At 37.5% G+C, this 24705-nt stretch overlaps 1 protein-coding gene across 4 annotated transcripts in view; it reads right to left on the bottom strand.

Moving 5' to 3' along the window:
• The window catches only part of hiw (MYC binding protein highwire), a 1043263-nt gene that overhangs the window by 361674 nt on the left and 656884 nt on the right, over positions 1 to 24705 (bottom strand). For all 4 annotated transcript variants that reach the window (XM_090372846.1, XM_090372865.1, XM_090372875.1 and 1 more), the window contains exons 48-49: positions 17124 to 17295; positions 6110 to 6210 (exon numbers count right to left, since the gene is read on the bottom strand). In XM_090372846.1, coding sequence (XP_090228972.1) covers positions 6110 to 6210; positions 17124 to 17295 — 273 coding nt within the window. The remainder of the gene's footprint in view (positions 1 to 6109; positions 6211 to 17123; positions 17296 to 24705) is intronic.

Below are 24705 nucleotides of genomic sequence, written 5' to 3'. Positions count from 1 at the left end.
AAGGCCAGAGATTTAAAGGTGTATGGGGAGTGGAATGTTGTGTAAATGGAATCAGCGCAAATGGAACCCTTTATATAATGGAGTCAATTGAAAATCACAGGGTTAGGTTCCGGGCACCAAAAATCTTACCTACCACTTTGCATCAATTGTTTTATTTTATTAGCATTCTTCAGAGTTGTAGCAATAGTCGATGGAGGCATATTCATAGCCCCGCACACATCGGGGAGGCACTCATCAGATTCTATCCTCCGAATATTGCACTGAGATTCAATTAACTACTTTTATCAGACATGGCGTCTTTATTCTATTAAATTAAAAACTCTATAACACGATTGGAAAAAAACTGCGTACGGCTATCACTACTATTATTATTTAATTTATTAATAGCACAATTAATAAAAAAAAATGTTAGCATAATAAATTTCCAACACGTGTAAATAGCGTAAACAACAACCAACTGAATGCTTCACGGCATGGACCTTTACTACTCGCATCCACGAGTGGTTACTTTGAGGGTGGGAATTTTTCTCGTCTCTGATACGAATGTGCTAATTGCTCAGATTGTCCTAAATCACATGAACCGTGCACGATGTATAGCACAGTATGATACCGATAAATTTTGCCTGATGATTTGAAACTTTCAATTTGTAAAAAAATTGCAAAAAAAAAAAAATAATAAATAAATAAATAAAAATGGCGTAGTTGGTGATTGGCGCAAAACGATGGCTACCTGTACTTTGTATAAACAGAGTTTGTATTAATGAGATTTTACTGTATTTCAGTGAGATAGTAAGTCTCCTTTCAAACAAATTTATTCTTAATAAACTATAGAGTGAACTGGAAGGGAATTTTCAGAAGTGAAATACTACAACAAAGTTGGCGAGACAATGTCTCCTTTACTGGACTAAATCTCTTCCAAACTGAAATGAATTTAGAAAAGAAATAACCTAATGGGGTGGAAATGGAAGTTGTGCAATGTACACAGAGAATGGATGGCAAAAATATATCTGGGAAAAATGCAGGAGGAGAGATTCGGCTGCCAATGCTCCATCTCTTCAGGGTTAGCTACAAGGCACTCTGAAATGAAATGAAAAACAGTGTTTTGATAACCCCTAAATCCAGAAATATCTAAGATGAGCAGCCTGAGGTAGTTCTTCCTTTGCCCACTGGAATGTCTTATAATTTTCCCTGAAGAGGTGAGGAGCTGACAGCCAGATCTTTCATTCAAATTTTTTCCAAGTATATTTTTGTCATCCTTTCTTTATATACATTTCACAATCTCCATTTTCACTCCATTAGGCTATTTCTTTCTAAATTCATTTCAGCTTGTGAGAGCTTTAGTCCAGAAGAAGATGCTTAAGTCCAGGAAAATAAGCAAGACATATCTCATTCATTTTCCTGGAGCTTTTCACTTCTGAGAATTCTCTTCCAGTCCATTATATAATTTATTAAGGATAAATTTGTCTGAAAGGAGCTTAACATCTCACTGATAGTTGATAGTTCCTTCTTTTTTCCAATCACTTTATTCACTTATGTAAGGGTGGTTTTATTTATCATGTTAAAATTTTTTCAGGTTTTCTCTCCCCCTCACCCCCATTTGGTCAATGACCATTAGAATATTATATTATTCATGAGGTTTAAAATTCTGTGCATTCATTTTTACAGATATTGTCATCTTTTCTTAATATCAGTTTTCCCTGATAAATGGTGGTAGTATCAACTCATTTAGATTTCCCATTATACAGTAATGGATAACTGATCTACCAGCTCTTCAAAATCTCCATAAGTTATATTCTTAGTTTGGTTCTACATATATACATTATACTATCGAAGGTAACCAGCACTTGCATGTTTCAAAAGCCATTTATTGATACAACATTTAATAACATGTTGGACCATCTTTGACCTTATTTACACTAGGCACTGAATCAATTTTTGATAACAGAAAGGTGGTATTTTGGTCTTTCAACACAGCAATCAATTAAGCTACTAACTGCACGGTACTGATTGCTGGCTTGGCCAGAAGCTGCTGTTCCAGTTTAACCCAAGTTGTTCAATGGGATTTAGACCATGCTCTGAACATGCCAATGAAGCATTTGAACACCTGCATCTTCAAACAAACTAGCCATAGGCTGTGCAGACTAACATGGTGCATTATCATGATGAAACAGAAAAGGGGCTTCCCTCTGCTGCTGCCACAGTGTACAAAATGCAAAATTGTCCAAAAATGTACTGCACAGTATTAATTTTTTCTAGGAACAGCAACCAATGATCCAAACCTAAACCACAAGAAACAAAACCAGACAGTGATAGTGAAAAATTTACTGTTGTGTAAATTTTTCACAGGGTGTGAAAATTCAACTGTGAATTTTCAGCCTCTACAAAAATTCACAGTTGAAACAACACACTGTGGTAAATAACATTCTCCAAGCATCTGCCAAACCCAAATAAGACCATTGGATCAGAAAAAATAGTACTAAACTGTGCTGCAGCTCTCCATAACATCAGATGATATGCAGCTCCCTGTGTATTATTCTTGTACTAGAACATTTCTCAGCTATAGAGGCAACATAATGCAAAATTGTGTATTTGGTGATTGTGTATTTGGTAAAATTGTGTATTTGGTGCAACATAATGCATTTGGTGATTATGCCAGCCAACACTGATCTAGGGATGGGATCAGCAATTTTTTTATAAGCACTGTTGAGAAGTGAAGTAGATGTAGGTCATAGCTTTACAGTTAAATGACACTGTAAAAATTGACTGTATATACTATTTATTTATTTTTTTTATTTATTAAAAATTAATAAGAATGCTGCAAAAGCTTTCAAAAAAATACCAGAAACTAATAACTGCTACAAACAACAAAATAAATATTGAATAAGATGAGACAAACTTTGCTAAAGTTTGTCTCATATTATTCAATAGTTATTTTGAATAATATGAGACGAAATAAGAGACATTTGAAAAAATAATGTATTAAAAGACTTCATATGAAGTTTTTTAACACATTTTTTCCCTAATTGACATAAGAAAAATAACATAAAAAAGGAGTTTAGATTTTTTTACATTACAATTTAATAGCACTAAAATGAATACTTCTTACAAATTCAAAACAACACTTGAACCCTGCACTAGAACAAATAAAAACTTTGACAATCCACTTTAACGAGAGGAGTGTAGTTGTTTAGCAGAAAGAAAACAGATATGTTGAAAAGTTAGTGATAGATGTGGATAATTAGTGATGTGAGTGGCCATCACTCATTCTTAAGTAAAATTTTAATTCTACAAATTTCAATCTTTACAGTGTTTGCTTGCACATAAGCACTCCCAAAAACAGTCAATAATTCTACTGCAAGTCCTTTAATATTAGAAAATTTAGAACCTGAGAGACATTTGTAAAATTGTGCTTGAATATTTCAATGGAAGGCATCTTTCAATTTACCATTAGTCTGTATGTCAATGTGTTCAAGCTGTTAAATTGTAGATGCTTTTATTTCAAAGGTGAAAGGGTTCCAAAACAAGCAAATGCCCTTGCAGGGTTCTTGAAAATCCTTCAATAATTCTCATTAAATCCTTTGTAAGGAACTATACGACTTCCTTTTTGTAACATATCCTTGCAACAACGAAAATGGAAAATTTTCCTTCACTCAATGTTTTATCAAAGAGTCAGAGTTTCATTAGGAAAGATTTTACATCTGAAACTATGGTACACACCCTAGTTTTTTCTTTCTCCAGCAGTTTGATGTTCAGATCATTTGGGTGCTGGGTGATATCTGCTAGAAAGGCTAAATTGCATAATCAGTCTGGGCCAGATAACTTCTCATTAAACTTTCCTTTTCTTTGAGATGAATATGAATTTATGGTGGAGTTCAGAGAAGCATTAGAGTAATTTTATTCAGTGGGGTGAATGAAACCACAATGTAGGCTGTGCACAGTCAATGAGCCATAGGTTTCCAACCTCTGCTTTAAAACGTTGCAGTTTTTCTACAAAGCACAAATAGATTAATTGCTAATATGGCATCCCACGGTGATTCTTGTATGAAATTGCTGACCTGAACCCATTTACTGTACTTCGTTGATCTTCTCACTTCTACAAAAAATATCAATATTAGTTTGAAATGTAACTGTTTGGACTGGCACATGGGAGCTGACAAGGATTGCTTGAGTAATACTGTCAGGGTTTTAGATAAGTTTCTTGTAAACAGAAGCTTACTGGACTGTACTGTACTATTAAATTCTCTAACATCCTTGATATTTCTATGTAAACCACAACTAGTCCTATGAAAAAGCAGCTATTGTTTAGTTTTAGATGAGTGATGGGTTATTTTCTCAAAACTGTTTTGTACTTTTTCTCATGATTTGTCAGAATTCCTCTAAGAATATTTGCTTGTTTCTGTTAGTTTTATGGTGCATGAACATCTCTAGAATGGATTCTTCTTAGTGTTTATTTTCTTTTATGTCATGTCCATTTGTTCAGCAAGTTTAATGTAATGCAATTACATTACATTATATTTTTCTTTGGTCATTTCTTATAAGAGGGGTTCAATATTTATTAACTCCTATTTCTGCTCTAGTGAGGAAGTGAGCCATTTATAAGCCCAGCCTGACAAGGATTCATTTGGAGTGTTTAAATTAGTCTATGTTTCTGCTATTCACTGTTTTAGGGGAATAATGTAATAATTTGGTATGCTCCCAAGAACATACGAAACTGGACAGGTATTTCGGAAGACAAGGAACTGGAGTATGTCATACCAAAGGTATGACATACTCCAGTTCCTTGTCTTCCATATTATACTTGACAAAACAGGAGAAATTTCTTGAAAACATTGTGCAGGTGTAATCAAAGATTAGAAAATAAAGTGTTTATAAATTACTTACTAAGTAAAGGGAAATTAATTGGGCTAAGGTAAAGAAAGCCAACATGAGAATAAAGAGAAATGTTGGATAACTTACGAGGAAAATTTGTTTCCAGACACCGGACTCTAGCGCTGCTCGCTCGGTAAACAGACAGTAGGTGTTATCAGAAGGATAACACCTACTGATAACACCGAAATCGAGAAGGATATATTGATTGACAGGTAGCCGTGGCAAACGATGAAATGTTTTGTGGTGGGTGTGACAGAGAACAAGCTACTGTGTAGTCATTGGTTGGCATTATAATGTGTATTTATGAGAAAAGAACGGTGCATAATAGTTTTGTAATGAACGGTAAACGGGTAATAGTAGCGATGAATCTTTTAAAGATGGAAGAAATTTGTAAGGAAAATAAAATGTTGGTTTATTTTTGATGAGAATAAAATTAATAAAAGTTTTGTTCTGTTCATTTTTATGTTCTTCATTATGTTTTTTTGTCATTATTAAAAGCAGATTTTTGGAGCTCGTGAGTGTTTTTACTATACTGTTGATTTAGGTTTGGTTACGAAAAAAGGAAAAGGTTTCTTTATTTTTTGTTATATTTTGTAACCTGACCTTAAATGGTAGGTTAGGAAATAATAGAAATGGTTTCCTTCTATTTAGCGACCTAACCTTAAACGTTAGGTTAAGAAATAATATAAGAAAAGAAAGAAAGATTCTATATATAGTGAAATAGCTGTTGATTGATGTTATGATACATGTGTATCCACAAGAGTGTCTTTAAAAATAAAAGTACAGTAATAAAAAAATATTTTGTTAATAAACAATTTGTGTGCTAGTCCACATGATTCTAAAAAAAAAAAGGTTATGTTACTCCCTCCATTTTGGGAGGGGTTCAAGCTCCCACAGGATTCAAGTGGAGGTAACCTGACCTTTTTTCACCATTATGGAAAGGGTTCATTAGGGAAAGTTACCATTAGTCCTACTAAAATGATACTAACCCGACGTTATCGTGTGTTGTGTTCATGCACCAATCAGCACACTGTTTGCCACACCTACCTGTCAATCAATATATCGTTCTTAACTTTGCTCCAGACCGATAACACCTACCGTCTGTTTACCAAGTGAGCAGCGCTAGAGTGTCGTATCGGGAAATTAATTTTAAGCACAAGTTATCCGACGTTTCTCATGTTGACTTTCTTTACGTTCGCCATTAATTGTTATAAAACTACTAAATTACATGCATGTGTACCTTACTAGGCAGGTGTGAAGTCTTTTGGCTGACACTTTTAGCTGGAAGCATGAGACCTTGAGGAGGCTCTTTTACTTCCACAGATCGTTGTTGGGATCCACCTACAATTGACAGAATAACATTATACTGAAATTTATAAAATTCCTTGAAATAATTCAAGAAATTGTTTTGATTTAAAGAACTATTTTCACAAAAAATTTTCCTTTTAAACCACATTAGGCATTTTAAGAAAAACACAAGCAAAATATAACTTAACAGGTATATTAGCATTAGTAGAGGCATATGATGCAAGAAAGCAAGCTTATGCAGCATCATCCAAAAAAAAAAAAAAAAAAACTTCCACTTCACTCCTCCGTTCGTTCGAAATACCTGTCCAGCTGAGCCTTAAACTTATTTAGGCTATAAACTTCCACAAGGGATGGAAGTCTGTTCCACCAACCAACTACCCACTGGCTAAAAGCAAATTTCGGCACATCTATCCTACATCTGTATTTCCTCAATTTGAATTTATGCCCTCTCAGGTGATTATTCTGAGAAAGGGGAGAAATCCCATCAGCACTGAGCATGCTCAAACCATTCAAGGCTTTATACTTCTCCATCAGATCACCTCGCCGGTGCCTAGTGTCCAGACACTGTAATTAGCAAAACTTAAGCCTTTCTTTGTAAGAGCAACCCTTTATTCCATTCACTAATCTTGTTGCCCTTCTCTGTACTCATTCCAACAGCTCTACATCCTTCTTAAAATGAGGCCTCCAGACCTGTATACAGTACTCAAGGTGTGGCCTGACCATTGCCTTATACAAAGGGTACTAGGAAAGTTTTGCAATATGACGCAACGATTAGTCACAGGAAGCTGCTTGTTGCTGCATGTTGAGACATGTTCATACGTGCATAGTAGCCGCCGCGCCAAGTCGATGGGCTCAGTTATTCATTAGTATGAAAATGAAGCTAAAAGGGAGGCCGTTTTCCAGTGATGAGGACATTCTACAGGCTTGGGACAACGAGTGTGCTTTACTCCCTAGTGAAACTTGGCAGAACTGGTTTAAAGATTGGTTTCGGAGGATGGAGAGGTGTAGTGAGAGTGTAAAGTGCTTGCGATAGCATCGTGGTCACGAAATGAGATAAGGACAGTTTTGCGGTATAATTTCGTGCGTGGTTTAACCATAGACCAGTGCTTAGAAGAAATGACTCGCATGTGAAAATGAAGCTAAAAGGGAGGCCGTTTTCCAGTGATGAGGACATTCTACGGGCTTGGGACAACGAGTGTGCTTTACTCCCTAGTGAAACTTGGCAGAACTGGTTTAAAGATTGGTTTCGGAGGATGGAGAGGTGTATTGAGAGTGTAAAGTGCTTGCGATAGCATCGTGGTCACGAAATGAGATAAGGACAGTTTTGCGGTATAATTTCGTGCGTGGTTTAACCATAGACCAGTGCTTAGAAGAAATGACTCTTGCACTAGATGATGATTGTCCACATCGTACAACGATATTCAGGTGGTATAGAGAATTCCAAAGGGGAAATTTCACTCTGGAGGATTCTGAGAGGCTGGGAAGACCACGAACGTCAGTTACGGAGGAAAACGTTACTGCTGTGAGGAAAATGCTTGACGAAAACATGCGAGTGACCTACCAACAGATAGAGGATACTTTGGGCCTAAATGCACCAGCAATTCGTTCGATTCTGCAAGATCATTTGCACGTGAAGAAACGTTGTTCTCTCTGGGTGCCGCATCAACTGACTGAAGAGCAGATGACACGACGTGTGACTTGGTGCCGGGAGATGTTAAAAAAGTTTGATAAGGGACAATCTCGGTATGTGAACAACATCGTGACAGGTGACGAGACTTGGCTGTACTATTACGATCTGCCGACCAAGGCTCAAAACAAAGTTTGGGTCTTTGATGATGACGACACACCCGTAATTGTCAGAAAATCCCGATCTATAAAGAAGAAAATGATAGCTGTATTTTTCAAATCGAGTGGAATTGTGGAACGTGTCGTTTTGGACACGCAGAAGACAGTCACAGCTAAGTGGTATACTGATCAATGCCTGCCTAAAGTCATTGGATCTATGAAGAACCTGCGGCCAAAGTCAAGAATGGACACCTGGTACCTCCATCACGATAATGCTGCAGCTCACCGCGCCAAAGCCTGCACCGAATATTTGACCACGACAGGACTGAAACTTCTCGAGCACCGTCCCTACAGTCCAGACCTTGCTCCCTGCGACTTTGCACTGTTCCCGCATGTGAAAATGAAGCTAAAAGGGAGGCCGTTTTCCAGTGATGAGGACATTCTACGGGCTTGGGACAACGAGTGTGCTTTACTCCCTAGTGAAACTTGGCAGAACTGGTTTAAAGATTGGTTTCGGAGGATGGAGAGGTGTATTGAATGTAGAGGAAATTACTTTGAAAAAATTAAATAAACAAAGCTGTATTGCAAAACTTTCCTAGTACCCTTTGTACAAGGGAATAATCACTTCCTTATCCTTGCTAGAAAAATTCCTGTATATCATTGACAAGACACCATGCGCTACCCTTGCAGCTCGTCTGAACTGCTCAGAGAACTTCATATCTGCCTGCACAATTACCCCCCAAATCCTTTGCATTCTCTACCACTGTCAGTGTAGTACCACAGAGTCGATACGTTGCTCTGGGGTTGCTGTTTACCATATGTAGTACTTTACATTTGTCAATGTTAAACTTCATTTGCCACCTCTCAGCCCATCGGCTCAACCTTTCCAGATCCTGTTGCAGCAGCATAGCATCAGTAGTGTCCTTAACAACCCTGCCAACCTTTGTATTGTCTGCAAACTTGGACATTAAGCTTGATATACTATCATCAATATTATTTATAAATACAGAAACCAATAATGGACCCAACACTGAACCCTGAGGGACTCCACTAACAACATTAGTCCGTGATGAGCTGTGTCCATTAATTACCACTCTCTGCCTTCTCCCCCTCAACCACCCCTTTATCCATAGAAGCAATTTGCCTCCAATGCCACACTGCTCCAGTTTGTTCAGCAGTCTTCCGTGTGCAACAGTATCAAAAGCCTTTCTAAGATCCAAATATATGATATCAAAGTTATTCTTTGCATCCAGTTCCTTTGTGACCACATCATAGTATCCTATCAAATTGGTCAGGTAAGACTTTCCCTTAACAAAACCATGATGTGTCCGAGCTATAAGTGAAGTCTTGTCTAGATGATCCTGCAGTGCTTCTTTAATCAGTGCCTCCATTAATTTTCCTGGAACAGAAGTTAAACTCACAGGTCTATAATTACTTGTGTCAGCCTTTGATCCTCCTTTGTGAATTGGGGTCACCTTTGCACATCTCCAGTCCATGGGTACCTCCCCTGAGTCCAAGGAAGCTCTCATAATTATAGCTAAGGGTTTGCTTACTTCCTTTGCTGCCTCCTTTAATATAACTGGATAGATCCCATCCACCCCGGGTGCCTTTCTTGTGTTTATCTTCAACAATTTCTCCTCCACTTTACTCTCAGTTATTACAAGATTATCTACCTTACTGCCACAGTTGAATACACCTTTGGCATTCCCCTCATGTGTGAATGTTGATGCAAAATATTCATTTAGTTTGTTAGCTACCTGAGCAGGATCATCAACAGTTGAACCATTGATATCAAGTGGACCAATCTGATTCATCCCTTCCTTCTAGAGTTTACATAAGTAAAGAATTCTTTGCTTTTTTCTTTGCATCCCTTGCCAAAGATTTCTCGTAATCTGCCTTCGCCTGCCTGACTTCCTTTGTAGCTTGGTTACAAAGATCAATTTATATCTATCATAGACTTCTGTGTCATGTGTTAATTTATATGTATCCCATGCATTTTTCTTCTCTGCCATATGTCTCATTAGTTCATCTGACATCCATTTAGGCCTAAACCTTCAACAATATTTCTTAGTTGGTATGTAAAGCCTAGTAGCTTCCCAAGTAAGTTTTTTAAATGCTTCCCATTTTGAATTTGCTGTTGGTAACATCATCAGTTGGTCCCACTGTATAGAATTTAAATACTGTTTTAGACCATCGTAGTCGCCTTTACGAAAGCAATAACCCTTCCCTTTACCCCTGATGGTAGTTACCTCGGAGTAAATACCACTTCAGCACGCTGTGATCACTGCCACATAGTGGTTCCTTTATCAGCAGATTCTTAATGGATGAAGAATTACTACTGACAATCAAATCAAGAGTGTTCGAGTTGCCTTCCGAACATGATGATGTAGAAAACAATCATCCAATAAATCCACAAAAGCCTTGCTAGTGTGTGAGTGACCAATCCACCAATTCCAGTCAATAACTGGGAAATTAAAATCCCCCATTAAAAGACACTCTAATTTACTGGCCCACTATTTCCCTGTACAGTTTCTTATTATACTCATCAGAGTCATTAGGCCTATGGCACATTCCTACTCTTAATTTTGATCTCCCAATTCTTATGTCACACCAAACTGATTCGATACTGCACTGTCCAGCGATGTTGACTGGCTTCACTTCCTTGGATTTTATGTGTTTCTTAACTAATAGCATAACCCCTCCTCCCTTCCTATCCTGTCTATTCTTTCTGTAGACGTTGTACTCCCCAAATTCCAGTTCTGCATTCCTTATATCTGTGTGACACCACGTCTCTGATATCCCAACAATACGAACCTTTGATACTTTGAGCAATACCTCAAATTCATCAGATTTATTTACCAAACTCCGAGCATTGGTGTACATGCAAGTATACACCAATGATATCAATAGTAGGAGACTGGCAGAATTACTTAAAAAGTACAGGTCACTGTTGAACAAAAGCCGAGAATTAGGGTTGAATTTGAAAGTGTCTGCAATTCTGTCCAGACACGATAGAAGAGAGTATATGATGAGAGCCTTGTCTATCAATTCGGCCCTGGAAAGATTGTGCAAGGCTCAAGGGATAGAAATTTTTTTAGTCTGGACTGTACTTGTTAACTGGAGAGACTGCTTCTACAGGGATGGGATACACTTAAATGGAAAGGGTGCAAGAATATTTGCTAATGCTATCGAGGCAGTGTTAGGTGGGTCCAAAAACTGATATCTTGGGGGGATATAAGGACTAATAGTTTAACAGTTGCCGTAGGCAGAGGTGAAGGTGATTCTTGCACAACTTCTATTAGAATATGTAGCGACCTGGAGCGAGGGGTGTTGGGGGTTTCAGGGATGGATGGCAGTCATCCTGAAATAGGTGGGTATATGGGATGTGTTAGGGTAACTAGGAATAGGAATAAGAGCATGTATGCTTGTATGTATTCCAATGCTAGAAGTATAGTAAATAAATTTGATGAATTTGAAGTGTTGGTCCAGATATCAAAGGCGGATATTGTTGGGATAGCAGAGACGTGGTGTCACACAGATATAAGGAATGCTGAACTGGAATTTGGGGAGTACAATGTGTACAGAAAGGATAGAAAGGGAGGTGGTGTTATGCTGTTACTTAAGAAAAACATAAAATCAAAAGAAGTGCATCCAGTTGATATAGATGAACAGTGCACTGTTGAGTCAGTTTGGTGTGACATAAGCACTGTGAAAGCAAAAATAAGAGTAGGAATGTGTTATAGGCCTAATGACTTGAATGAGTACAATGAACAATTGTACAGAGAAATAGAGTGGGCTAATAAATCGGAATGTCTTATAATGGGGGATTTTAACTTCCCAGATATTGACTGGAACTTGTGGGTTGGTCACTCACACACTAGTCAGACTTTTGTGGATTTATTGGATGATTGTTTTCTGCAGCAGCATGTTCGAGAGGCAACCAGAGAAAGTAATACTCTTGATCTGGTTATCAGCAGTGATCATTCGTGTATTAAGAATTTGCATATAAAGGAACCACTAGGTGGCAGTGATCACAGTATACTGATGTGGGATTTACTTAAATATTTAATTACCATCAGGGGTAAAGGAAAGGGTTTTTGCTTCCGTAAGTGTGAGTACAGTGGTCTCCGACAGTTTTTAAATTCTGTACAGTGGAATCAACTGACGGTGTTACCAACAGTGAATTCTAAGTGGAAAGCATTCAAGGAATTAATCGTGGATGCTACTAAAAGTTTCATACCTATTAAGAAATATTGTTCAATATTTAGGCCAAAATAGTTATCTAATGAACTAATGAGACTCGTAACAGAGAAGAAAAATACATGGGATGCATATAAATTATCAAGCAACTCAGAAGCCTATGGCAAATATAAGCTAGTCTGTAATCAGGTCACAAAAGAAGTTAGGCAGGCGAAGGCAGATTACGAGATATCCTTGGCAAAAGATGCTAAGAAAAACAGCAAGGATTTCTTTACTTTAGATTTCTTTACTCTAAAAGGAAAGGGATGAATCTGATTGGTACACTTGACATAGATGGTTCGACTGTTGATGATCCTGCTCAGATAGCTAACAAACTGAATGAGTATTTTGCATCTACATTCACACATGAGGAATTATTAAGGTTTGAAAATGGCAGAAGCTTATCAAATTGTAGCAGGATACTTAATGATTTTGTAATAATTGAGAGCAAAGTGGAGGAGAAATTGTTGAAGTTAAACATAAGAAAAGCACCTGGGGTGGATGGGATCTATCCAGTTATATTAAAGGAGATGGCAAAGCAACTAAGCAAACACTTAGCCATAATTATGAGAGCATCACTGGACTCAGGGGAGGTCCCCACGGACTGGAGATGTGCAAATGTATCCCCAATTCACAAAGGGGGATCGGAAGGTGACACGAGTAATTACAGACCAGTTAGTTTAACTTATGTTCTGGGTAAAATAATGGAGTCACTGGTTAAAGATGCATTGCAGGATCATCTAGACAAGACTGCAGCAATAATTCAGACACAGCATGGGTTTGTTAAGGGAAAGTCTTGTCTGACAAATTTGATAGGATATTATGATGTGGTTACAAAGGAACTGGATGCAAAAAATAATTTTGATATCATATATTTGGATTTCAGGAAAGCTTTTGACATTGTTGCGCATGGAAGACTATTGTACAAATTGGAGCAGAATAGTATTAATGCTAAGTTGCTACAATGGATAAAAGGATGGTTAAGTGGGAGAAGACAGAGGGTGGTAATCAATGGGTGCTGCTCTTCGTGGACTAATGTTATTAGTGGAGTCCCACAGGGTTCGGTGTTGGGTCCACTGTTGTTTTGTATATTTATCAATGATATTGATGAAGGTATATCAGGCTTAATGTCGAAGTTTGCAGATGATACAAAGGTTGGCAGGGTTGTTATTGACAGTAATGGCAGTGTGCTACTGCAACAGGATCTAGATAATTTGGGCAGATGGGCTAAGAAGTGCCATCTGAAGTTTAACCTTGACAAATGCAAAGTACTGCATATGGGTAGAAGTAACCCCAGAGAAACGTACCAACTGTGTGGTACTACACTTAAGTTGGTAGAAAATGAAAAAGACCTGGGAGTAATTGTGCAGTCAGATAGAAATTTTCTGAGCAATGCAGACAGGCTGCCAGAGCAGAACATTAGGTATTGTCAGTGATATATAGGAATTTTGCTAGCAGGGAGAAGGAGGTGATTGTCCCTCTGTATAAGGCCATGCCTTGAGTACTGCATACAGGTCTGGAGGCCTCATTTTAGGAAGTATGTAGATTTACTTGAGCGTGTACGGAGAAGGGCAAGAGTGGTGAGGAGAATGAAGGGATCCTCTTACCAAGAGAGGCTTAAGTTCTGCAAATTGCAGTGCTGGAGACTAGGCACCTGCACGGTGATCTGATTGAGGTGTATAAGGCCTTGAATGGGTTGAGCACGCTGAATTCTGATGGGATCCTTCTACTTGTTCAGATTACGAACCTAATGGGGCATAAATTCAAATTAAGAAAGGGCAGATGTAGAATAGATGTGCGGAAATTTGCCTTTAGCCAGTGGGTGGTTAATTGCTGGAACAAACTTCCATCTGTCGTTGTGGAAGTTGATAGGTTGAATGAATTTAAGGAGGAACTGGACAGGCATTTGGAGGGAATGGTGTGATTTTTTTTTTTTTTTTTTTTGGCTGATGCTGCATAAGCTCATACACTTGCTTTCTTGCATCACATGCCACTACTACTATACATTCACCTGTTCCTATTCTTAGCTACCCTAACACAACCCATGTGTTTACTTGTACCGCCATGACTCCCAGCAGTATCTGAAATATCCTGCATCTTGTTTTCCAGGCTTCTGCTCATTCCAATAGAAGCAGTGCAAGAATCAATTTCACCTCTGCCAGTGGCTACTGTTAATCTATTAGTCCTCGTTTCCCCCCAAAGCTAGCAGTTTTCTGGCCCACCTAACACTGCCTCGATAGCATCAGCAAATATTCTTGCATCCTTTCTATTTAAGTGTATCCCATCCCTGTAGAAGCAGTCCCTCCTTTTAACAAGTACAGACCAGGCTGAAAAAAATTCTACTCCTCGAACCTTGCACAATCGTTCCAGGGCCGAATTGATCGATAAGGCTCTCATCATATATTCCCTCCTATCAGGTCTGGGCAGAATTGCAGACACTTTCAAATTCAACTCTAATTCATGGCTTTTTTTCACCAGTAACCTGTAGACTGGCAGAATTACTTAACAAGTACGTTAAGTAATTCTGCCAGTCTACTACTCTTAATATCATTAGTGCCAATGTGTACAACTATATCACCTTTTGTGCCCTTAAAAGATGATATCCGCTCTACAACGTCATCAATATATATGAATATATGGCTCATATTTACTGTAAAATATAGGATATTATTCCTCATTGTTGGTTTTTAGTACAAACCCTTTCTGCAAAACTCCCAAAAATTATGGGTCCCCCCCCCAATATGTTACTTTCCATAATTCTGTAATAATGATTTCAAAAATAATATACAAAATGGTCCATTATATCAGAGTTCCCATAATATAAAAATCCATTTTCCTATACAGGTAGTTCCCGACTTTACGAGTTAATTCATTCCTAGTGCATGCTCGTAAAGCGGGAATTTATTTCCCATAGACATAATGTTAAAAATAGGGGTTACATTCTCAACAATGAAATTAGTTTACGTTTAATCAATAATTGATTTATCGAAAGAAATGAAAATATAATCCGTAAAATCAAGCAAATTATAACAATAAATAAATTATTTAAGACTTACAAATGTTAAAGAATGTTTATCCTTCATCATCGTCAGATTAAATGCACACTTGTTGATCACTCATTATTGGCTCAGCACTCGTTCGTTAGTTGCACAAGGAGTAGTGTTCTTCAGAAATGCTTCAAGAGGCACTTGTTTCCAAGATAATCTTCTCTTTTCTTTATAAATTTCAATAGCATGTATAAGCATTTTTTAACGGAATGCACAAATTGCAACTAACATGATTTGCACGGAGTAACAAGTTTACAAAGATTAAAAAAAAAAAGGAATGAACGAAGAGAAGATTCTGAAAATTTATTTAAGTTTTTTATACAATTGAAGATTTCAGTAAAGGGGAAACACATTTCACCATAATAATGTAAAAAAACCACACAATTCCAGCTACTGGTATTTTCATGCAAACGCAATAACATGGAGTTTCCTACCTGTTTATAATTGCTTGCAGTAACAGAAAAGCCCAATAAACTGAAAAGTGCAAATTGTTTTTAATTGTTTTATGGTCATGACCTCCAGAAATGTGCTTTACAAAAATATCACAAAGCCATTCAAAACTGGTTCTTATAATAGAACATATGATAACAATAAAAGTGTAGTGGATTTTAGTGATTTGAATTGATAACTAATACAATTTATACTATAAAAATGACCTTTTAGAGAATTATATAGCAAAACTTTCAACTTCCAAAGTCATGGAACGAATTACCAAAAAACAATATGTTATTGGATTCACATTATGATATTTTCACGATACGATGGTGTCTCTGTAAAGGATTAACATTGTAAAACGGGGCACAATGTATTGTATAGCTACACACGTGGTTTGAAATGCGGTATTTATGAATGTTTAACATTAATTTTTTGCAATTAATGTTCATATTTTCGATTTTGTTGATACTTGGGGGAAAAAAAACCTCGTAAAGCAGGAACTGCCTGTACTTTGTTATTTTACAAGGGTTTATTTTAATTATAAGATAAGATCAAACATTTCAAAGAAAGTTCCATATTGTTAATAAGACTACAATACATAGAAATCATTAAGTTATTGAAAAATAGAATCTCAGAAGGAACTCAGATCCTTAGGCAAGAAGGAAAAAAAAAAAAAAAAATATATATATATATATATATATATATGAAAATTGACCAATGACAATGATTCTGTACACTGTGTAGCAATAATTTCTACATAATTTTCCAAGTATTCTTTAATACAATATTCTTACAATATACTACTTATCTACCTTACCTGTTTTCATTTTCTTTTACAAAACTAAAGGACGATTTTCCAGTGATTAGTGTAGTTGGGAGAACGGTGGAGGCAAGAGATGAATTTGAAAGAATGAGGTAGAGAGAGAAAAGAGGAGATTCCCAATTACCAAGTCTCTGACAGGGAATATTGGAATGGACATATGCACAAGTACCACCTTTGAGGCGAAAGGAATCATACAGCGAATAATTTGGGCAACTGAGATGAGCAATAATTGAATCAACCGATTAACTGAGATTCTGTCAGAAAAAGTACATGGGGTTTGGCAGACTGCAAGTGGAAATGGATATTGTTTAGATTAGAATTGAGACCACGTATATTTGTGAAATTAACTAGGATTTTAGTGAAATTAGTCCTTAATTCATGGTATGAATGTGATTCTCATGAACTAATTATTCTTTCATAACATGACCATTCATTGTGATTTTGGTGGATTTTAAACTTATTTATTTATATATGTCTACACAAAATGTTATTGAAATGTTAACAGGTGATGATATTTCTAAAGGTGTAACTATTGTATATGAATGTATAACTTCGATTTTATATATAAATGATGTGTTGCATTAATACAGAGAAACAGAAACAACAATACTTGTTACCTATTTCAAATCCATCAATCATAACTCTTAACAGATACCATCCGATGGATCCAGGGGTCCAGTTAGCTGTATAGGTACCGTTATTATTTGTACGTACAAGCATATTTTCTATCAACCGTTTCTTTGTTGGTGAGACATAACGAAGTTCTTCAAAAGAATAGTTTTCATATGCCTATGTAAAAAAAATATATATATATAATATTCATTCCTGTGGGTATAACTGGTTATTTGTTCTAAATACATTGTTATTATTATTCTCAAGAAGTTAATGTGTTAACCACAAGAAGAGACCAAATCATATTATTAACTTTGCAAAGCAACTCTAAAAGTATCAATGATTCCTTACAAGAAGTTGAATTATTATTTTACATCCTCCATCCCAGGAAGATTAACTTGTCTATGAAAGCTGCCCAAAATATATCAAATTTTCTTTTCTTTTAGCTTTTTGCTTCACCAGTTTATTTTAAAGTAGTTGTAGCAGGCAGAACATGGTTTTAAAAACACAAGGTCCTTTCAAATTTAATTTCCTGACCATGTATTTCAATTACAAATTTTGAAACTATAAGAATGGAAGTGAGGTGGCAGGACAAAATTGGAAGGGAGGTAACTGAACTAAAAGGTTAAGAACCTGGGCTTTACATAGTCGGAAAAATTCTCAATTTTCATAACTTGAAAAATAATTATTTTCTTAATTAACTCTCCTCTCCTATGCATGAAAATCTTTATATACGACTCTAATTACTAATAAAATTATCAATCTTCTTTTCTGTCTGTTTATAGAGGTAAAACACTTTCAAAAGGGGTCCCAATACATTCCAAATGTGGTCTCATCTCAACACTTACTTGTATAACAGGACTAAAACCACCATCTCCCTAGAGTCTCATACTTGTTATTAATAAGTCTGTAGAGCTCTTCCACTCTTAGCTTTCCTATACCATTAACCATCTTTGGCTTCTTGCACCATTAGACTATACTCTGTTGACTGCACCCCTTCATTCCTCCCTACCCTTCCTATATATATATATTCAATTCATTGTCCAATAAATACAAAAACAATTAAGTAGTTACAAGAATAAAAAAAAAAAAGAAAAAGTGGCAATAACCTTTCACACTAACCTAAGGGGTTTACAACTTATACAAAAGAAAGACACATCAAATTTTCAAATAAGTCTCTCAAATGATCTCCTGTACAAACTATTTTCCTATACAGCTATATAAATGGAAAACAAAGTTTTAATTTAACTGGTTTATTTAAAAAATAATTTATCATTTTTACAATTCTTGAGAAGGGAACACACAAAAGGATAGTTTGGCTCTTATTCTTCCTTCTGAAATTCTCCATTTCAAAAAGGGAAAATATGCAAGACTACCATCTTCTGCTATTAGGATTGTGATGCTGAGTGAAACAGTATACAAGTTCCACACATTTTAGATATGTTTGGATTATTCAAATTGTTTAACATTTCTGATTTTGATTCAGAGTATGAAAATTCAGTTTTAAGATGAGCCAACTATGTGCCAAGGAGCTGAAGTGATCAGAGTTACCTTCTGAAACTAGGTCGTGTTTATTATTAGTACGATAAACCTAAATGAAAGACACATCAATTTCAATTGACCTCTTACAAATGTTAAAAAATATTTTTTCGATATTTGTAAATTTGAAAACTTCATCAGACCAATCTTATTGAGACTTGCTCTACTAATAGATTTTCTACTTTAGGTACAATGCTGTTCAAACAAAACAGCATTGTACCTAAATTACTAACAGCTGATGAAGAGATACTTCATCATCTGTTAGTAATCATCAGCAATATAAATCAGCAATCATCATCAGCAATATTAATAGCTCTTGGGTGTCTGGAAAAACTAAAGTTAATGCATTATTTTTTTGTGATATCAATTTTTAAACCAAATTGTCTCAAGTAACTTGACAATTCAAAAATTTTCTTCTGAAATCATAATTGAGGAAACAGCCTCATTTCTTTTATTTGGGAGCTGTAATTTCTTTAGCAATATAAATAACATCTGTATGGCATATTTCTTATTTTTTGCATAAAATGTAAAACACCTATTTTCTTATTTTGAATACAAGAACCAATGTGGTTGTGGGAGAGTAATTTTCTGTGGATCATATTCAATTGAAGAATGGACAGAAGCAAACAACATTTAAGAAATATGATAATAACAGTGAAGCACATGTAGTAACTGCATGATGGGTGACCATGTTGAAAAATATGATGCACAATCATACAGTGGTGGACAAAAAACTGCATCACATTAAAAAAAAGAAACATTTGTAGTGACACTTATAAGATATTGTTTGATTTCAGTCATTTTGTTTGTCGCAAAGCAAAGATATTGCATGAGCCGTTTCTATAAATACGGTGTTGCACGGGTATACACGCTCATTAGTATCCTGTTTTGTGAAGGTGTAAACATGGCTCCATATGATCAGTTGACACCAAGAAAAAAAAAAGTGTAGCTGTTACTCTGTCTCAGGAAGGGCTTCCTATGTGTGCTATCGCTGATAAAATAGGCTACCACCAGTCAACAATATCCAGGGTGCTGAAATTAAAGCGTGAAACCAGTGATGTAAAGAGAAGACCTGGATCAGGCCGTAAGAGACTGACTATGCCTTCCCAAGATCGATTTTTGAAACAGCCATGTCTTTGTAACCACCATGCTAGTGCTCCTGATCTAAAACTGGACTTTGAGGTGGACTCTGGTGTTGAAACAAGTGAACAAATTATCCAAAGACAGCTTTCGGAATGTGGTCTACATGCCTATTGGCCCAAGAAGAAGCCTTTGTTGATCCAACAAATGAGGAAGAAGCGACTTGCTTGGGCTAAAACACATTTCATGGACAAAAGAGCAATGGGACATTGTCACATTTTCTGACAAATCGAAATTAAGCCCCCACAGCTCGGATGGGAAGTGATACGTCAGAAGACGAAAATCGGAGGCATACCATCCTGACTGCATAACACCGAATGTAAAGTTTCCCATCAGTCAGATGGTCTGGGGATGCATAACAAGCAAAGGGGTGGGGCAAATTACGTTTATTAACGGAATGGCGAATGCAGAAACCTACACTACTATCTTGGAGGAATGCCTGAAACACGTTATTAGGGATTGCCACACAGACGTCCAAAACTGCATTTTTCAACAGGACTCAGCACCTTGCCACACAGAAAAATTGGTAAGTTTTATGCTATTTAGATTTAACAACGAGTTTGTCTTCTTGTCTCACAAGGATTAAAATATACTTACACCAATGTTTTCCCCCCTTAAGGTGCAGTCATACCTCAGAAATGCTGGCATTACAGTGCTCGACTGGGCCTGCAACACATTTGAACCCTATTGAAAATTGCTGGTACATAATGTCATCTAAAATTGCTCAAAAGCCAACAAGTAGGATTCAGCTGCATGAGAGCATTGTTATGGTGTGGTACCACGAAATTGGGCAACTGTATATCCAGAAGTTGATTAACTCAGCCAGATCGTTGCAAAGCTGTAATTGCAGCTCGAGGAGGAACAACAAAATATTGAGGACTTATTTTGCTGATTTTAATACTATTATGTTAACCTGTCATTTCAGTTTGTACACATAAATGCAATAAAATGTATGTTTGGTTGTCACGATTGCCATTTGCATGATTTCTCATATTTCCATTAATTATTCATTTTCCCTTTGGGAAGATATTTATGGCAATTAGGTATATCAGGTGGAGTCTTTTTATTGGATTTCATTCAGAGAGATATATATCCCACCTAAAAAATGCATTTCAAACATTTCTGCAACCCATAATGCAGCGCAAAACAAAATTCACAAGTGATGATTTTTTTTTTTTTTTTTTTGTCTAACACTGTATATGTGTCATTTTACTGATCTATAACTAGATGTGTTTTCACAACACATCTTTTACCCTTCTTTTTTAAATTCCTTTTACAATCTAGCTATCTGTTTTTTAATACATCTAAATGAAATTAAAACATTAATAAATCATAACCCACTTAATTATAATGAAACCAATTATGTGTAGCTTCCATCTGCAAACATCAGGACACGTGATACCATATATACAAAACGTTTAGGTATACTGCCCAACAATTAGCAGCTGGCAACAACTGCTAATTGTTGCCAGCACCCATTCACATAGTTCGCCTTGCATACCCCCACGCGCTCACATCTGGTGAGTTTATTATTTGGTTTTTTTTTAGGAGCATTAGCAACTAAGGCCATATTGCTCCGGGAATATGCGGTGGTCATTCCCTGACCTTTCCACATTCTCCGTATCTGATGGTGATGGGCTCGAACCCCGGTCTAATCAAGAAGGGTATGCTACACATTGCTGCTCCTTTCCACTTGGACATCTGGTGAGTAGTATGGGCTTGGCACACCCAGGGTGCTGAGCTGGATATCATGATTTTTCTCTTTCTTGGCGATTCCTCCGTCTGTCTGTCTCTCTCTCTCTCTCTCTCTCTCTCTCTCTCTCTCTTTCTCAGGGTAACTCGAAAATTTTTTTTGGCTGGTGCAGCATAAGACTCAGGCTTCCTTGCACCATATGGCTAATAATAATAACCACCATACCGGGCATTCTTTATTATTTTTTTTTGTACAAACTTTTTCGACTGAAGAAAGGCAAACTATGCCTGAGAGGTAACTGCTATTTTGGATGTTTATTTTATCTGTCTTTACTCAGAAAAAAAGCTGACCTTATTAACATAATCAATTTAAGAAGAGTTTTAAGAAGTGCAAAAATGGCTGAACAGTGTGTAAGAACTTTGAGAAACTGTAGAATAAATGCTAATGAAACATTAGATGAGAACTCTAATAGATTAGGAGATCGAAACGAGACTCTACTAATATGAAGACAGACAAAAAAAACATTGAAGAAAGAGAAGACTGAAAATGTGAAGACAGACAAAAAAAAAAAACATTGAAGAAGAGAAGTAAGACTGAAAATGAGAAGACAGGCGAAACGCTCAACTACAAAGGTTAAAGAATACGGAAACACAGGAGGAAGAACATACCACCACTGAACCAGAGGAGGGAGAGCAAGAAGAAATACAACCCCCAGCAGCTGAAGTAGAAAGAGACGAGGTCAATATCCAGAATAGAGGACGAGTGGAAGAAGGCCCTAACAGAATTCGAAGGAATGAACCCCACAAAGACTCACGTGATACCAAAGCAGAGGCCAAATAGAACTTTGTGGAGAGTTACAGAGCACCTGAATCTGCACATAATACCGCGTTACCACGACAGAAATGGTGCAACACTGGAGGTCACCCACACAGCCTTGTATTGTGCTACAGTAGCAGCCACGAGGATTAACGGGAGAGAAGCGAAAGACCAGCAGCAGAAGAACCGAAAACATAAGGAACCACCAGCTTGGGAAAGAAGACTTCAGCAGAAGATAGAAGAATTAAGAGTCAAGATAGGCCAATTGATCCAGTAACAAAGGGGCAATAGGAGTAAGAAATTAATTGGAAAAGTGAAGAGCATCCTCAAGAGAGACAGTGTCCACAGCAAACATGAGACAAAAAATAAGAGTACAGCAGAGTACTTGGACACATTGAAGCAGAACCTCCTTGAACTCAGCAAGAGACTATGCCGACACAAAGAGAGCTCCCAGAGGAAAATTCACAACCGACTCTTCGATGAGGACCAAAGAGGCTTCTACAGGAATCTTGGAGAAGACAGGAAAGAAGGGAATGGACCACCCGAGAAGAAGACGATTGAGGAGTTCTGGGGAAACATATGGAGCAGGGAAGTAAGCCATAACAGTCGAGTGCCTGGATAGAACTAGAATGCAAGAAAATCAAGGACCTACAAGAAATGAGAGGGTGAGAGATTCAGGAAGAAGTAAAACAGATGATCAAGAACTTTAACAACTGGCAAACTCCAGGAATAGATACTGTCCACAATTACTGGCAAGAAGCTCATTTGCACACTAAAGCACCTGGCAGAGGATTCAACCGAATGATAAGGCACCCAGAGACAATCCCGAAGTTTCTCACTTTATAGGCAAAATATAGGCCAATCACCTGCTCCCAACAATGTACAAGAACCTGACCAGCTGCATAATCAGGAAGATATCAGACCACTTGGAGAGCCAGAACATAATGGCCGAATAGCAGAAAGGTTGCAAGCGGTTGAGCAAAGGATGCAAGGAGCAATTAACCATAGATGCCACAGTTACCGCAAGGCCTTCAACTCTGCCTCATAGCTGGCTAACAGAGGCACTGAAGATCTACAAAGTCAATCCGACAGTGACAAACTTCCTAGGAGAAATGAAGGCGAAATGGAGTACCACTATTAAGGTTGAAAACATCACAGACAGGCCAATCCCCATCAAGAGAGGAATCTTTCAGGGAGATGCCACGAGCCCATTATGGTTCTGTCTAGCATTTAACCCGCTATCCACCATGCTCAACAGTAGCAAGTACGGATATAACCTGAAGGAAGGAAGGAAGGAAGGAAGGAAGAACCTGTGCGCCCTCACCCACCTGATGTACATAGATGACATCAAGCTCTACGCGGGAACCTAGAAACATCTCCAGATCACCGAAGAATTCAGCAATGATAGTAGGATGGAATTTGGTCTAGACAAATGAAAGACCCACAGATTGCACCAGGGAAAATTAGTCAACCGAAACTACCAGCTGCAGACTCGTAAAGAGATCAAAGCCATGGCAGAGGGAGAGGCCTACAAATACTTGGGGACGATGCAGGCTCAGCAGTTACAGCACAAGGAAATTAAGGCCTGCCTGACCAAAAAATACCATCAGAGGCTTAGAAACCTGCTGAAAGCAAAGCTGAATGGAGGGAACACCTATGCAGTCCCAGTGCTTACATACTCCTTCGGGGTCATAGATTATACTAACACTGAGCTGGAGGATATCATGGGAAAGACAAGGACGATGATGACCAAGAGCCGCCAATACCACCTGAGATCTGCCGTGGAGCGACTGACAATTGCCCAGGAAGGAGCCTGATAGACCTCATTGAGCAACAGAAGACAGCTATAGTTAGCCTGAAGGATTACTTCTAGAAACACACAGCAGAACTCCACCAGGCCATAAGGAAGATAGACAAGTGGTATACCCCACTCAACCTAAGCAAGGAGTCCCCCCCAACCAGGAGATACAAATGAAGCTAGAGAGATGAACAGAGAAGACACTCCATGGCAGACACTACAATGATCTCCATCAAGATCACATAGATAAAACTGCTTCCAGTGCATGGCTCACGAGCAGGACGACCATCCCCGAGACTGAAGGATTTGTGCTCATTATCCAAGACCAGGTAATCAACACCAGAAATTATAGAAATAGATCGCCAAGGAGCCCGGAGAGTCCAATGATACATGTCAACGATACCACCTGGCCTCAGAAACGATCCAACACATCACCGCGGGGTGCAAGGTGATCACTTAGACTGAGTACACTCATAGACACGACCAGGGAGCCAGGATAATACATCAGAAGCTAGCAAGGAAATATCAGTTGACCAAAGAAAGTGTAATATACTACAAGTACGAACCACAGGCAGTACTAGAGATCCCCAACCCACAAGCT

The sequence above is a fragment of the Mastigoproctus giganteus genome, chromosome 1 (assembly GCF_048544385.1).
Source record: "Mastigoproctus giganteus isolate SK-2022 chromosome 1, ASM4854438v1, whole genome shotgun sequence".
Taxonomy (NCBI): Eukaryota; Metazoa; Arthropoda; class Arachnida; order Uropygi; family Thelyphonidae; genus Mastigoproctus; species Mastigoproctus giganteus.
This window is presented reverse-complemented; position numbering and strand designations above follow the sequence as displayed.